Below are 17556 nucleotides of genomic sequence, written 5' to 3' on the forward strand. Positions count from 1 at the left end.
ATAACAAGGTGTGCAAAAATGGTGTATGGAACAAGGAGGATGGGAGGAAGGGTAGTGAGTGGTGGATTTTTTCAAAAGCCTCTGACAAGGTTGACTATGGTGTACTCCTCCGTAAAGCCCAAGACTTGGGAATTACAGGAAAGGTTGGGTTGTGGTTACACTGCTTCCTAACAAACTGACAGCAACAGGTTGTGGTGGATGGGATAAAATCCTGGCAATGCACAATGGTCAGTGGAGTTTTTATGATGTTCTAGTGTCTGCAGAATTTGTTCATGGTGAGCAAGGAGTTGAGACAGGCATGAACATCCTGATCTGAAGCCTTTCACTATTTCATTTAATGCATTCTTTGTATCTTCCAACATTTTGGAATGGTCACTCTGTCCAAGAATATGTTTTTTGGGGCTCATATATCACTACAAATTTTCTACTTTTCATGTCATTGTATTTCCTTCTGTTTGTCACATTTAAGCCTTTCTTAGTCAAAAACATGACTCCTCCACCCTGTTTCTCCTCTATTTTTTATCCAATGATTATATAAACCTTGTCCCACAGTATTTGGTGGTAGTGGACCTTTTAATTATGTCTCCACAATTCCCATTATATTCAGATTCTCTTCTACCAGATAGTTGTTTAATTCATTTAGTCCTGAAATGATGCCATCTGTGTTGGTATACATTATTTTTATTTTTTTCCTTTTTCCTCTTTTTTTTTTTATTTTTTTTTTCTCTCAGCCTCAGGTCCAGTACTCTCACTTTCTCTCTCTCTCTCTCTCTCTCTCTCTCTCTCTCTCTCTCTCTCTCTCTCTCTCTCTCTCTCTCTCTCTCTCTCTCTCTCTCTCTCTCTCTCTCTCCAAAAAAAAAAGAAAAAATCTTTTTGGTCTTGTTAGTATTTCTGCTATCATTTGAGACCTTTAATAATTAGTGGTCTGCTTTTTTTCTTTGGAGTATAGTTCCATTCTATGCACTTCCTCTATTTCCTTTTCCATTTCTTGCCCCTCGTCTCATATCTCTTTCAGAATTTTTTTTACTATTTCTCCTCTTTTCCTCTTAAGTATCTAGCTATGCCTATGTATGTGTGTATATTTGTATGCATGTATGACTTTATCATTTAGAAATTTGTTAGAACCACATTTTTGTCCTTTCTGAATAGAACATGTCCTTATCCATTGAGAGTCTGTTTAGTTAGTAACCAGTATCCTAACATTGTGGGAACAATGATAGGTACCTGTTTGCAGTGGTCATGCAAAATGGATGGTGGAGCTGCCCATTTTCATAACCTGTCAACCCTCTCATCTCCTTTAGGAAGTGTAGCCCTAAATGGCAGACACTCAGTCTGACTGTGCCCAAGATCTCTGTCAATTTAATCTGTATTTCTTATACCTCATTGCACATAGCTGCAAACTAGTACAATTGGTACAAAGGAAGTTAAAAAAGTAGGGGTAATTATTAACAAAGACATATTACCAGACAAGCATATCAACAAAATAGTTGGAGAAACCTTCAATTTACTAAGATCAATGGAAGTGGTATTTGATTATTTGGATGAGGAAATGGTAAAGAAAAAATATTAGTTACACTGAGTATGGATTGGAGTATGCTCTGACACTATATACAGTACTAAAAAGAATATAAAGAAATTAGAAAGAATACAAAGAGCAACAACAAAGATAGCACCAACACTCCAAATTGACATACAAAGATTGTCCAAATTGGAACTACTAACCCTGGAACAAAGAAGAGAAAGAGGAGATCTACTGACCATTTACAGAATTACGAAAGGGATGGAAGTCCTAGAGATGATTTATTAAAGTGGGACAAGAGAAAAACAAGAGGACATGAAAAGAAACTCACTTAAAAAGGATAGTTATAGAACATACATACTTATACCAAAGGCTCCTTCCCCCCTTACACGGGGGGTAGCCAAAAAGAAAAAGGCATAGAAATAACACCAACCCATTTCATTTCCCATATATTCCACTCCCCTCCACCCTCCTCCCTCCCTCCTATCTTGGCACCTCCTGGATGACGGGTCATCCCTGCATCCTGTCCACTGCCCTGGGTCAGAAGCAGTATTGCAAGACACAGCACATCCACAGCAAGGCCACTTCATAAATTCGGCGACCCGCCCTCTCCATCCCCTCATGCAGGAAAGGAGAAGACGGGGAGAAATCCCTTCGGGCTGTGTCAATTTTTTTTCTCATACATACTAACTCACCCCCTATCCCCCACCCACTCCCCCTCATGCATCACAGCCTCATCCATACACAAACCCTCTCCATTCACCCCTATCTTCTGTCCTCTCCCATCCTTCCTCTACAGACATTCCTCTCTTTTGTAAAGCCCCTTTCACCCCATCCATCCATCTCATCCTAGGATGCCCCCTCATATTCACTCCCTCCACCTCAGCCTTCCACACTTCTTTTACTAATCTTTCTTCACTCATTCTTTCCATGTGTCCAAACCATCCTAATTCTCTTTCAACCCTATCTCCCAACTCCTTTTCCACCCCTGTTCTCCTCCTCACCTCCTCACCTCCTCATTTCTCACTCTATCCAGCCTAGTAACCCCTATCATACTTCTCGGACATTTCATCTCAAACACATTCAAACTCCTTCTCTCTTCCTCTCTCATGCTCCATGTTTCTGCCCCGTACATTGCTGCTGGCACAATCACTCCTTCATATAACCTCCTCTTAGCATCCATTCCCAGATGTCTATTTCTCATTACACTTTTTAATCCACCAAGGCATTTACTCGCTTCTCTCAATCTACATTCTACCTCCACCCCCACTCCTCCCTTTCCTGTCACATTCGCACCCAAGTATCTGAAACTATCCACTTCCTCCAGTTTCTCACCCTTAATGCTCACTTCCAGCCTACTGTCACTCTCTCCCTTTGTACATCTCATCACCTTACTTTTGCCCACATTTATCTTCAGTTTCCTTCTTTCACACACCTCAAACTCTGTCACTAACTTCCTCAATCCCTCCTCTGATCCTGCTACAAGCGCAGTGTCGTCGGCAAACAACAACTGGCTCACCTCCCACTTTTCTCCATTTTCTTTAATCATCTCCAACTCCTGACCCACTACCCTTGCATTCACCTCTCGCACCACCCCACCCATGTAAAGATTGAACAGCCAGGGCGACATAACACATCCCTGACGAAGTCCCACCTTTACCTCAAACCATTCACTCTCTCCATTTCTAATCCTAACGCAAGCTCTACTACTATCATAAAAACTTTTGACTGCTCTTAACAGCTTTCCTCCTATCCCATATATCTGCAGTACCTCCCACAGTCCCTTCCTGTCTACCCTGTCGAAAGCCTTTTCCAGATCCATAAAAGCCCAAAAAACATCCTTACCTTTTCCTATAGCTTTCTCACATATCTGTCTTACCACAAAAATCTGATCTACACATCCCCTACCTGTCCTAAAACCACACTGTTCCTCACCAATTACTCCCTCAGTTCCTCTCCTAATCCTCTCAATCAAGACCCTCCCATAAGCCTTCCCAACTACACTCAACAAGCTGATCCCTCTGTAACTACTACACTCACACTTGTCCCCCTTTCCTTTGTAAAGAAGAACTATACAGGTACTCCTCCAGTCCTCTGGCACTCTACCCTCTCTTAAACAAACATTGAATATCCTCACCAGCCAGTCCACCATAAGTGTACCTCCTTTTTTCAGATATTCTGCATGGCATCCATCCAACCTAGGTGCCTTACCTGCTCTCATCATCTTAACAGCTGCTTTCACTTCATCCATCCCTGTTTCTCCTCCATTTTCCTCACTCATCACTCTCATTTTCTTAGTGCTTCCCTCTGCAACTACCTTTTCCTCCCTATCCTCCTTCACATTTAGCAACTCCCTAGAATACTCTGCCCACCTTCCTCTCACTGCCTTCTCTTCCATTATCATCTCTCCATATGCACCTTTTACCTTTTCTTCTCTACGTGATTCGCCTCCTCTTCCTCTTTTAACTTCCCTCCAAAACATCTTTTTATTACTTTCAAAATTTTCTGTCATACTCTTTCCCCATTTCACATCTGCTCTCCTCTTTGCTTCCTTTATCTTATACTTAACTTCCTTTCTCTTTACTTTGTACCTCTCATACGATTCCCTCGTCCTAATTTGTAGCCAATCTATGAATGCCTTCTTCTTCTCTTTACACCCTTCTTTGCTTCCTCACCCCACCACTCACTACCCTTCTTTTTATTTCCTCTTGCCCTCCTTGTTCCACACACCATCTTTGCACACCTTATGACTCCCTCCTTGAACCATCCCCATTCCTCCTCCACTCCTAGTTCTACTCTATCCTTTACTCTCTCCCACTCCTCTCTCAACTTCTTCTTATACTCATTCTCCTTTTTTTCCTCATTTAAGCAGTTCACTCTAAGTACCTCCCTACTGTATGCCCTTTTCCTCTTTCTCCACCTATTCTCCACTCTCAATTTACCTTCCACCAGGAAATGTTCTGATATTCCCCCACTCTCTCCCCTTAGAACATGTACATCCTTAACTCTTCTTACCATACTCCTGGTCACCACTGTGTAGTCCATTAACCACTTTCATATGGTGATGCCTATGTAGGCGGCATGAGGAGCAAGTGGGTATTCGATGATGCCGACGTCGCCATCTTGATTATATTTATTGTAGTCGTACCTATGTAATTTTCATTCTCTCTAAACTGGCTTCATCAGTTTTCTATGGTTATCAAAATACATGGGTGAAAGAGAACGAACGATTGAGCAGTGACTTTATTTTTTATAATGCGATTATTATGACGCAACATCGCACGTCGGGCAGCTAATGCTGCTAGACGTGCAATGGGCCCCAGAGTGAAGAGGTTAACGCTCTATCTGCCACCCTTCCATCCACCATCCTCTCTCATGTGTATTTATGCTTGACTTTCTTCTTACACGCTGTATTTGCTATCATCAACTCTCTTTCAAGACACGTCTCCACCATCAACTCTCCACCACGGTTTTTGCCTCAAACTCCATACTTTCCAATCACTCCGTCAATTGGTTCATTTCCTACCCTAGCATTTAGGTCTCCCAAAACAACTACATTGACATTTCTCCCTAATCCCTCTATGCACTCATTTATATCTACCCTATAGTTATAGAAGAGATCTGAAAAAGAATAGTTTCCCACACAGAGTGGTGGATATCTGGAATAAATTAGATGAGGCAACAGTGTGTGCAAATACTATACCAAAATTTAAGAACAAACTTGATGCTGAAAGATACAAAGGCAGGTCACTATGAGCATAGCTCCCTTCCCATGTTATGCAACTTGGTAAATATAACTAGGTAAATAGTGACTGCTCCCCTGCTACTTCTTATAGCTAGTGACATAGAAATACTCACACGAGATAGTAGTAAGTAGTTGAAAATGCAAAAGTGTTTAAAGAATGTTAGAAAGTATAGCTTTCCACAGAGGTGCATAGACTTATAGAACAAGGTAGATGAAAATATAAAACATGCTAACAGCATAAACAAATTTAAGGCAAAATTTGATATGTGGAGAGAAAGAGACAGGACCCCATGAGCATAGCCCCACCCCTGTACACTGCAACTAGGTAAATACACAATACAACTTGGACAACAATCTAACATTTCTTATTAGAGAGGTCTTTGGGAGGTCCCAAGGACAATTGCCAGCTACTGTAGTGCTGTTGGTTTCCAGTCACTGAAACTTGATGTAATATTATTATCATTAAGTAACAGTTATTATCATTAAGTAACTGTTATTATCTTCATAAGGTAACAGTTATTATCATCATCATAATATTGTCATTGCCCTGATAGATTTTCAGAGAAAGAGAGGAAGACTTAAAGAAGCTGTCAAAGCCTCTAGACTGTATATGCTTTAGGACCTCCATTTGGGATGAAACCTTGTACAAGGTAAGAGATTTAAGTGTAGTAATCAGTGATTTTTTTTCATTGACAAGATGTATTTGTGAAATGAAAGGTATGTTTTTTATCTATTCATTTATTTAATTAGTTGTTTATCTATTTATGTATATTATTCAGGGTTGGATCCAAGTACAGTACTTGTACTTGGTACTTGAATTGAGTAGTTTTTCATATTTGTGCCAGAAGTTTAAAATATTTTGTACTTGTACAAACTCTTAAGTACCTGAACAAATATCAAGCATTTTCAAGTACAATCAAGTACATTATCTGTCTGTATACCAGAACACCTCCTTCCCCTTGAAAGGAGGTAAGCATTCAAGGCTTACAACCATCCCCATCCAACACCCATTAGTTTCCCTCTTAAAAATCCCTTGGCTCCCTGCCCTCTTGCCACTGCCTGGATCAGAAGCTTTGCAGCAAGACACAGCACCTTCACAGTAAAACCTGACAGCCAAAGCTGGTTTATCCCCTCTGCTTCATTACATGGCAACTCTCCCTCCTCACTCCCTCACAAATAACTCGAGAAGACAAGGAGATATCCCTTCAGGCCACATAAATTCATTCATTCACAACCATTCTCCCTCTTATCCATATCTCCTACCTTCTCCCCTCCCTGTTCAACAAACATTCCATTTTTACCCAAGGTCCCCTTCACCCAATCCATCCATCCTATTCTCAGTCTTCCCCTCAAGTTCACTCCATTCACCTCTGGTTGTATATGGATGATGTTATGATGCATGAGGTGGAATGGGTGGGGGATGGGGGGTGAGGTAGTATGTGTGAGAAAAATTTGATGCAGCCTGGAGGAATTTCTCCCCGTCTTCTCCTTTTCTGCATGGGGGGACAGAGGTGGGGTCGCCGATTTAATGAAGCGGCCTTGCTGTGGATGTGCTGTGTCTTGTGACACTGCTCCTGAACCAGGGCAGTAGACAAAATGCAGGGATGACCATTCATCCAGGAGTTGCCAAGATAGGAGGGAGGGTAGAGGGTGGAGGGGAGTGGAGTGTATTGGGGATGGAATGGGTGGGAATGGTTTTTATGCCTTTGTTTTTTGGCTACCTCCCTTGTAAGGGGGAAAAAGCCTTGGTATATGTATGTATGTATGTATGTGTCCAACTGGGGTGTATTGTATTGTGGCGGTGATAATGATCGGAAGGTGGTTGGATTCGAGGGATGTGTCCAATTTTCAAGAGGTTGTTGGAGTTAAACAGGGATAACAGAAGGTCATGTCAGGAGTGGAGGGGGTGTAGATGGCTTGATGGGGGATATGTGTATGATAATGGGTATTGTTCATGATTGTCAACGTGTCAAGTTATGTCCGCAGATCAAACCCTCTGTCTATGTTGGTGTTTTTGAAATACCAGGCTGATGACTTGTGGGGTCACCACCTATGATAAGGTTGGGGATGGTGGCAAGGTGGCTGAAGTTAGGCTTAAAGTTGTTTGGAACTGTGAGGAATCATGGAGTAGGGGGGAGTGTACATGTTAACAACCGGGTATTGTGATTGTGTTGTTCTGCCACTTCAGTTAAAGCTTCCCAGTCCGTTTTTTGTAATAAGTGTATATGTGTCTGTGGCCAACTGAGGTACATTATGTTTTGGTGGTGAGGATTAGAAGATGATCAAATCCAAGGGCTCCAACCACCTTCCATGAAGTGCTTGGGGTTAAACAGGGGAACAGAAGGTAATATCAGGAGAAGAGGGGTGTAGAGGACTTAATGGGTGATATGAGTGTTGTTCATGATTGTTAATGGGTCAAGCTGTGTCTGTAATTCAAGACCTCTGTCTATGTCATGGTTGTAGACATACCAGGCTGATGATTTGGCATTGAAATTACCAGCCAGGATAAAGATGGGGATGGGGATGAGTTGGTTGTTGTTGTTGTTGTCGTTCCCTAGACTGTCTGTCCGAGCAGTCCCGTCTCCCCAAGGAAGGCCACAGCCGAAACTGGGTTTTCCCACAAATCCTTTATAGAGGATATGTTGTGTTGTTTGCGTGCATGATTGTGTATAATGCAGTCTTCCATTATGTGTTGTATGGTATGGGGTGAAGTGTTACATCCTGGGCAGCTGTTCACAACACGGTCGTCCAGCCTCTTCTGGTAGCTTAGAAGTGCTGGGTGGTGACCGCATCGCAGTCTGGCCAAGTGGACTCTGTCCTTACGTGGGAGAGAGGATTCAGAAGGGTGGATATCAGGGGGTCTGGCATGCAGCAGTGTGTTGTCTTTCAGTGTGTTAATGGAGCGGTGAGTGATATGATTATGAATATGTTTCCGGAGGCTGGTATTTGGTGGTTGTGGAGGAAGAGAAGAGAGTATCTGTGTGTAATAAAGGTCTTTGGGTGTAGTTTTAATGTTTCTTGGTGTGTGTGGGTGTTCTGCTATGTAGTGTAGCGGGTGTGAGGTGTGTGTGGTGGCTGCAGCAAGTGTTTGTGTGCCTCTCATGTCGAGGTGGTCCTTGACTTTGAGGACTTTTGTTTCATGGTGTAAATGGTCTGTAGGTGATGTATTTGTGCAGCCTGTAATTGTTTTTAGGGCTTTGTTTTGTATGATTTGAAGGGTGTTGTGGTGTGTCTCACTGAGATTAGGAGCCCATGCAGGACTCGCATAATTCATCACTGAGCGTATGCATTGTTTGTATATTGTTATATTAGTTTCTTTGTTTTGTCCAAATGTTGTTCCAGTGATTGACTTAAGTGCGTTAAGTCTAGGTGTGCATTTGTTTTTTATGTTTGTGAGGTGTTGTTTGAAAAACATGGATGTATCGTATGTTACACCAAGAATTTTCGGTGTGTTTGTGTGTGGTATTAGAGTGTTGTTGATGTAGAGATGAGGTATGTATTTTTTGTTCTTTTGTCCAGTTGGTGAGAAGTGTTGCTGTAGATTTGGTTGGAGCTATTTTGAGTCTGTTTGTGATGAACCATGTGTTGAGTGTGTCAAGGTAAGGCTGGATTATTTCTGCAGCTTTGTCTGTGTTACGATGTGTGCATGTGATTGTTATGTCGTCTGCGTAGGAAGAGATTTGTATTTCTGAGGTGTCTGGCGTGGGTAAGTCATGCATGTATAGATTAAATAATGTGGGGGATAGAACCGAGCCCTGTGGTACTCCGTTCTTAATGTTTCTGATGTGCGATGATTGGCCATTATATGACACATGAGCATTCCTGCCTGCCAGATAATTGGCCAGCCATCTTTTGGTGTTATTGTGCATTTCTGTGTTATATATTTTATTTGTTAGGTTGTGGCGGGGGATAGCATCAAAAGCTTTACTAATGTCCAATGTTATAAGAAGTGTTCTGTGGTGGGGGCCTATCTGAATTGATGCCATCTAAAATTCTTTGTGTGAGGTTTGTCAGAAGAGTGTTTGTGGAGTGTAGTGGCCTAAAACCGTGTTGTGAGTCAGCAAGGGGAATATATGGTGTGACAAGTTTAAGTATTAGGCGTTCAATGACTTTAGAGGGGGTGCAGAGAAGTGTGATTGGGCGGTGCGATGTTGGGATTGTTGGGTCTTTGTTCGGTTTTGGAATGGTGATTATTTTACCATGTTTCCAGATGTCGGGTATTGTGTTGTGTGAATAGCTGTAATTTGCAATGTTTGTGAGTGCGTGTATACCTTGTGGTCCAATGTGTTTTAGGTGTATGTTGCTTATGTTATCAGGGCCACAGGCAGATGAGTGCTTGAGACTATGTAATATGAGTTTAGTCTGACTGTCTATGAAGGGTGTATAGTCTGAGTCTGTGGGAAAGTCTTTCTTACGTCGAATGGTGCGTCGGTCGTCAGGGTGAGAGGTAAGATGGCTCGTCTGTGCAAAATGACGTATGAGTGCGTTTGCTTGTTGTCTGTTTGAGGGTAGATTATCTGTTGTTGTGATTATTGCTGCGTGAGAGCGTGTAGTGTTAGTGTTGGATAGTGTGATGCTGTTGAGTGTTTTGTACAATTTGCTGGTGTTTGTTTTGTGATCAAGTGTATTGATAAAGTTTTGCCAATTTTGTGTTTTTTGTTCATGTATTTTATTGGCAATCACAGTGTTTAGTGTTTGTATTTGGTCTGCTATGTTTTGAGGGATAGGTGTGGGGGTATCGTGTTTAAGTGTGTCACGTTGTCTGATGAGGCCTTGGATTTCTGGTGTGAAGTTGGGGTTGTGTGATTTTTTGTTGCCTCTAGGGATGTATCTTTTGTCTGCGTTTTGTATGATTGTATTAAAAGCGTGCACAGCATTGTTTATGTTTGTGATTGGTGTACTGTTAAGTGTTTCAAAATGTTGTTCTGTCTCTTCATTAAAGGCTTCCCAGTTAGCTCTCTTGTAATTGGTGTAAGTGTGTCTGGCCAGCTGGGGTGCATCTTGTTTTGGTGGTGATGATGATTGGAAGGTGGTCAGAACCAAGGGCTCCGACCACTCTCCATGATGTTGTTGGGGTTAGGCAGGGGGAGCAAAAGGTGATATCAGGAGAGGAGGGAGTGTAGAGGGCTTGGTATGGGATATGTGTATGATTATGCGTGTTGTTCATGATAGTCAATGAGTCGAATTGAGTCTGTATATCAAGCCCTCTGTCTGTGTCAGGGTTGTCGACAAACCAGGCAGACGACTTGGCGTTGAAGTCACCACCCATGATCAGGTTGGGGATTGAGGTTAGTTGGCTGAGTTGAGGTCTGAAGGTGTTTGGAACTGTGGGGGATGATTGGGGGGGAATGTACATGTTAACTATTGTTAGTGTTGAATTGTTGCCTGTGCGGATACAAATGGATTGGGTTTCTGTTGTGTTATCTGTGGTAGGGAGGAGAATTTTGGTTGTGGCACTTGTGTCCACAAAACAGATGGAATGGTGGATCAGGGTGAGTTGGTTGATAATGGTCTTGAAGTTATTGGGAACTATGGAGGATGATTGGAGGAGGATATACATGTTGACTATTTTGATTGTGGATTTGTTACCTGCTCGGATTTGAACTTATTGGGTTTCAGTGGTGCTGTTGGTGGGAGGAAGGAGAATTTTGGTAGTAGAACTTGTGTCCATGAAGCAGATAGTTGATGGATGAGGGTGATGAGTCCACCACCATTGCTGTCAATCCAATCTTGTCTGATGATGGGGCGAAATTATGAAGTGAGGGTGTTTTTTGTGAGTGTCAGAATTTTTTTTCTTGTATGACGGCAATGTGTAGGTTGTTTTGTTTGAGAATATGTTCAAGTTTGTGGTTTATCTTTTAGGAATGTCCCCTGTGGGGCTACAAGGAGAAGGATGCCTAGTCCCAATCCCCATCCCTTTCTTCTCGCCTCTTACGATCCAAGTGGAATTACTTGGTGGCAGTATTCTTTTCCCCCACCACAGGGATGCATGAGGTGAAATGGGTGGGGGGATGGGGGATGAGGTAGTATGTGTGAGCAAATTTTGATGCAGTCTGAAGGGATTTCTCCCCATCTACTCCTTTTATGCATGGGGGGACGGAGAGGGGGGGGGGGCGCCGATTTAATGAAGCGGTCTTGCTGTGGATGTGCTGTGTCTTGCGACACTGCTTCTGACCCAGGGCAGTGGACAAGGTGCAGTGATGACCCGTCATCCAGGAGGTGCTAAGTTGAGAAGGAGGGTGGAGGGGTGTGGAGTGTATTCAGGGATGGAATGGGTGGGAATGATTTTATGCCTTTTCCTTTTTGGCTACCTCCCTTGTATGGGGGAAAAAGCCTTGGTATATGTATGTATGTTGTGGTTTTTCATGTTGATGCCATTTATCTTTAATTGTAACATGTTGATGTGTGTTCTGTATGTGTTGGAAGGTGCTGCATGGGGTTGGGGTACAGGTGGTGGAGGATTAGGATCATTGTCTCAGACCCAGGCAGTGGGCAAAAGACAGGGAAGACCTTTCATCCACAAGAAGCTAAGATAAGGAAATAAAAGTGTGGTGAATATGAGTGGAATGGGTCATGGTGGGTAGGTATATAAATACATACATACATATACCAAGGCTTTTTCCCCCTTTCAAGGGAGGTAGCCAAAAAGAAAAAGGCATAAAATCATTCCCACCCATTCCATCCCTAAATACACTCCACTCCCCTCCACCCTCCCTCTTATCTTAGCACCTCCTGGATGACGAATGCATTTATAAATAGATAGACAAATACAATAACATGTACTTAGGATTGGACTTAGGAAATTGGAAAAAGAGTATATGTAATTGAAGCCAATGCCTTTGACTTTGGCAACCTCCCTTGTAAGGGGGAGAAACCCTTGCTATATGTTTGTATGTATGTACTTGAATTTTATTTAACTATTTTGACTGGGACTTAAGTACAATAGCCTCTATTGTAGCCCATACTTGGACCCAGCCCTTGTATGATTATTTTTTTCACTGCATTTGTGATCTATAACTTAATTTTAATGTTAGATGATCACAGATTGCATTCAGCCTTAAAGGCAGGTAGATCTAGAATGGAGATTGTTTTCTATTCTATAAGATCACCCATTTTAGTCTGATAAAATCACTTGACATAATCAGAAATTGGAAGTGCGCTACTGTTGAAGAAGTCAGAACAAAGGGTGATAGTTATAATGGTAGTTATATAAACATACACATAAACTATGTTATTAAGATGGTTGCTTTTTCAGGCTTGGTCAAGTATTGTTTATGAACTTATTCCAAATGTACATGAGCTAGAACAGAACTTGAAAGACTTTGCAACTATCATTGATGCTGATGAAGTGCTGCTTTTTGAGCGAGCAACTTTCTTGGTCATTTCTCACCACCGCATGGGTCCCCATCGGGATGTACATCGATTTGAAAAAGTCTCCAATATCATCAAACAGTTTAAACTTTCATGCAGGTGAGTCTCTGAATAAATCTCATGAATTAAAATGGTGAGAGCATAGGTAGTGGATGAATGTGAAAATTGTGGTAATATTTTCTGGGTGGGTATAGCTTTGGAGAAATTGTATTAGATAGTTTGTAGCAACAGATCTCAGCACATTTGCTGGTTTTTACAAACAAAACTAAGTGAACATAGAAAACCTATGTTGGGGTACTGACTTTTTAGTTACTATATATACTCATGTAGAAGCTAACTTCATGTATAGTCCAACCCTCGGTATTTATTTTTTAAGGTGATTTTTTCATATCTCATGTAAAATGTGACCCCAGCATTTTAGCATTCCTAATAGGATTACTGCAGTCAAATATTGTAGTGCTGGGCATCATTCTGGACATATTTTGTAGCAAATAAATGGTCTTTTTTTTCTTTCTTTGCTCTTGTGTTCATGCCTGATTACAGTTGCTCCTTTACCCTGGGCCTGTCTCATTACCTAGCCTAAGTTTCTTTCTGTTTGTTGCTACATGAAGAACAAAACTTAATCCACTATGTTCAACTTAAAATCAACAAATACATATATACATATATACAAAAACCTAAGGCTTTTTAACCCTTACAAGGGAGGTAATCAGAAAACAAAGGCATAAAATTCACAAATCAACAAATACATACATACATATACCAAGGCTTTTTCCCCCTTACAAGGGAGGTAGCCAAAAAGGAAAAGGCATAAAATCATTCCCACCCATTCTATCCCTGAATACACCCCACAACCCTCCACCCTCCCTCTCATCTTAGCACCTCCTGGATGACGGGTCATCCCTGCACCTTGTCCACTGCCCTGGGTCAGAAGCAGTGTCGCAAGACACAGCACATCCACAGCAAGGCCGCTTCATTAAATCGGCGACCCCCCCTCTCCGTCCCCCCATGCATAAAAGAGAAGACGGGGAGAAATCCCTTCGGGCTGCGTCAAAATTCGCCCATTCCACCTCATGCATCACAACATCATCCATATACAACCATTCTCCATTCACCCATGTCTTCGGTCCTCTCCAGTCCTTCCTCAACAGACATTCCCCTCTTCCCCAAAGCCACCTTCACCCCATCCATCCACCTCATCCTAGGACGTCCCTTTCATGTTCACTCCCTCCACATCTGCCTTCCATACCTCTTTTACTAGTCTTTCATCACTCATTCTTTCCATGTGTCCAAACCATCCTAATACTCTTTCATCAACCCTATCTCCCAACTCCCTTTCCACCCCTGTTTTCCTCCTCACCTCATCATTTCTCACTCTATCTAGCCTAGTAAACCTCATCATACTTCTCAGACACCTCATCTCAAACACATTCAAACTCCTCTCTTCCTCTCTTATGTTCCATGTTCTGCCCCATACAGTGCTGTTGGCACAATCACTCCTTCATATAATCTCCTCTTAGCATCCATTCCCAAATGTCTATTCCTCATTACACTTTTTAATCCACCAAGGCATTTACTCGCTTCTCTCAATCTACATTCTACCTCCACCTTCACTCCACCTTTTCCTGCCACATTTGCACCCAAGTATCTAAATCTATCCACTTCCTCCAGTCGCTCTCCCTTAACCCCTTCCATACGGTGCCGCACACGTAGGCATCATGGACTTAGATCTCGGTGGCAGCAGCCAATGCCAGCCGTACGACGTGTCGTAATAATACTCGCATCATAAAATATAGTCACCGCTTATATCGATCGTTCTCTCTTCACCCGTGAATTTTGATAACCATAGAAAATGCGATTACAAAAGAATTAGAAAGAATGTCATTGTGGAGGGGCGACTACAATAAATATAATCAAGACGCCGATATGGCAGCCTCGCGAATACACTCGCTCCCCATGACGCCTACGTGTGCGGCACCGTATGGAAGGGGTTAATGCTCACTTCCAGTCTACTGCCACTTTCACCCCTTGTACATCTCATCACCTTACTTTTACCCACATTTATCTTCAGTTTTCTTCTATCACACACTCTCCCAAACTCTGTCACCAACTTCCTCAATCCCTCCTCCGATCCTGCCACAAGCGCAGTGTTGTCTGCAAACAACAGCTGGCTCACCTCCCACTTTTCTCCATCTTCTTTAACCATCTCTAATCCCTGACCCACTACCCTTGCATTTACCTCTCGCACTACCCCATCCATGTATAAGTGGAACAGCCAGGGCGACATATCGCATCCTTGACGAAGTCCCACCTTTACCTCGAACCACTCACTTTCTCCATTTCTAATCCTGACACAAGCTCTACTACTCTCATAAAAACTCTTGACAGCTCCTAGAAGCTTTCCTCCTATCCCGTATATCCGCAAAACCTCCCACAGTGCCTCTCTGTCTACCCTGTCGTAAGCCTTTTCCAGATCCATAAAGGCCCAAAAAACATCCTTCCCCTTTCCTATAGCTTTCTCACATATCTGTCTTACCACAAAGATCTGATCTACACAACCTCTACCCATCCTAAATCCACACTGTTCCTCACCAATTACTCCCTCTGTTCCTCTCCTAATCCTCTCAATCAAGATCCTCCCATAAGCTTTCCCAACTACACTTAACAAGCTAATCCCTCTGAAACTACTACACTCACACTTGTCCCTTTTTCCCTTGTAAAGTGGAACTATACAGGCACTCCTCCAGTCCTCAGGCACTCTACCCTCTCTCCAGCAAACATTAAATAACCTCACCAGCCAGTCCACCATCACTGTACCTCCTTTTTTTAGACATTCTGCATGGCATCCATCCAGACCAGGTGCCTTACCTGCTTTCATCATCTTAACAACTGCCTTCACCTCATCCTTCCTTATTTCTCCTCCATTTTCCTCACTCATCACGGTCATTTTCTTAGCATTTCCCACTGCAGCTATCTTTCCCTCCCTGTCCTCCTTCACATTTAGCAACTCCGTAAAATATTCTGCCCATCTTCCCCTTAGTGCCTTCTCTTCCATTATCATCTCTCCATCTGCACCTTTTACCTTTTCTTCTCTACTTGATTTGCCTCCTCTTCCTCTCTTAATTTCTTTCCAAAACATCTTTTTATTACTTTCAAAATTTTCTGTCATACTCTTACCCCATTTCACATCTGCTCTCCTCTTTGCCTTTACCTTTTGCTTTACTTCCCTTTTCTTTTCTTTGTACCTCTCATATGACTCCCTCGTCCTATTTTGTAACCAATCTGTGAAAGCTCGCTTCTTCTCTTCTACAACCTTCTTTGCTTCCTCATCCCACCATTCACTACCCTTTCTTCTATTTCCTCCTGTCCTTCTTGTTCCACACACCATCTTTGCACACTTTGTGACTCACTCCTTGAACCATCCCCATTCCTCCTCCACACCTAGCTCTACTCTATCCTTCACTCCCTCCCTCTCCTCCTTCAGCTTCTTCTTGTACTCCTTCTCCTTTTCCTTTTCATTTAAAGAGTTCACTCTAAGCACCTCCCTACCTTTTGTCCCTTTCCTCTTTCTCCATCTATCCTCCACTCATCCTCCACTCCCAACCTACCTTCCACCAAAAAATGATCTGATATTCCCCCACCCTCTCCCCTTAGCACATGTACATCCTTAACTCTTCCTATCATAATCCTATTTACCACTACATAGTCCATTAACGCTCTATCTACCACCCTTCCATCCACCACCCTCTCCCATGTGTACTTATGCTTGACTTTCTTCCGAAACACTGTATTTGCTATCATCAACTCTCTTTCTAGACACATTTCCACCATCAACTCTCCACTACGATTCTTTCCTGGAACTCCACATTTCCCAACCACTCCATCAATTGGATCATTTCCTACCCTAGCATTAAAGTCTCCCAGTACTATTACATTGATATTTCTCCCTAAATCCTCTATGCACTCATTTAAATCTATCCAAAAAGCCTCCCTTTCTTCTACGCTCTTCTCACTGCCAGGTCCATATGCACTTACAAAAACCCACATCTCCTTTCCCAGTTTCACCTTCATCCACATTATCCTTGAGGAAACCTCCTTCCACTCCACTACATGTTTACCTAACTCTTCACTTACTAGTATAGCCACCCCTTCCCTCCCTCGCCCTCTCTTCACTCCTGATAACCTCCCACTTACACTCCCAAACTTACACTCGTCCTTCCCTTTCAGCTTAGTTTCACTCAAAGCCAACACATCCATCTTTCTTCTCACAAACATACTACCTATCTCTTCCTTTTTACTCTCATCTGTACCACATCCACGCACATTAAAAGACCCAAACCTTAGGGTGCTGGTCGGAAAACTCCCAGACCCTCTTATGCCTTTGCTTTTTCTCTTAGGAATGTCCCCTGTGGGGCTACAAGGAGAAGGATGCCTAGTCCCAATCCCTGTCCCTTTCTTCTCGCCTCTTACAATCCAAGTGGAATTATTTGGTGGTAGTATTCTTTTCTCCCACCACAGGGAACAAATACCTAATGTAAATGAAGAATTGATGATAGTTTTTTTCCTATCTCAAATTTGTGTGCATCTTTGCTTGGCAAGTGTTTACATTACTGAGGTATTGCCTTTCCAGTGACAGTCCTTTTGTTAGGATTAGTGATACATATATACATACATATACCAAAGGCTTTTTTCCTCTACATGGTGGGTAGCCAAAAAGAAAAAGGCATAGAAACCACTCCCACCCATTCCATTTCTTATATATTCCACTCCCCTCCACCCTCCTCCCTCCCTCTTATCTTGGCACCTTATCAATAATGTAAATAATATACATACATATACCAAGGGGCTTTCCCCCTTACAAGGGAGGTAGCCAAAGTCAAAGGCATAAATCCAGTCCCATCCATTTCATCCCCACTCCTCC

The 17556-nt window shown here is 42.5% G+C and overlaps 1 protein-coding gene across 3 annotated transcripts in view; it reads left to right on the forward strand.

Annotated features, from left to right (window-relative positions):
* Nucleotides 1-17556, forward strand: part of RagA-B (Ras-related GTP binding A/B) — a 59707-nt gene that overhangs the window by 29132 nt on the left and 13019 nt on the right. For all 3 annotated transcript variants that reach the window (XM_076187822.1, XM_076187821.1, XM_076187823.1), the window contains exons 6-7: nt 5819-5914; nt 12520-12734. In XM_076187822.1, coding sequence (XP_076043937.1) covers nt 5819-5914; nt 12520-12734 — 311 coding nt within the window. The remainder of the gene's footprint in view (nt 1-5818; nt 5915-12519; nt 12735-17556) is intronic.

This window comes from Oratosquilla oratoria, chromosome 7 (genome assembly GCF_046742065.1).
Source record: "Oratosquilla oratoria isolate Oo_2021 chromosome 7, ASM4674206v1, whole genome shotgun sequence".
In the NCBI taxonomy this organism is placed as follows: Eukaryota; Metazoa; Arthropoda; class Malacostraca; order Stomatopoda; family Squillidae; genus Oratosquilla; species Oratosquilla oratoria.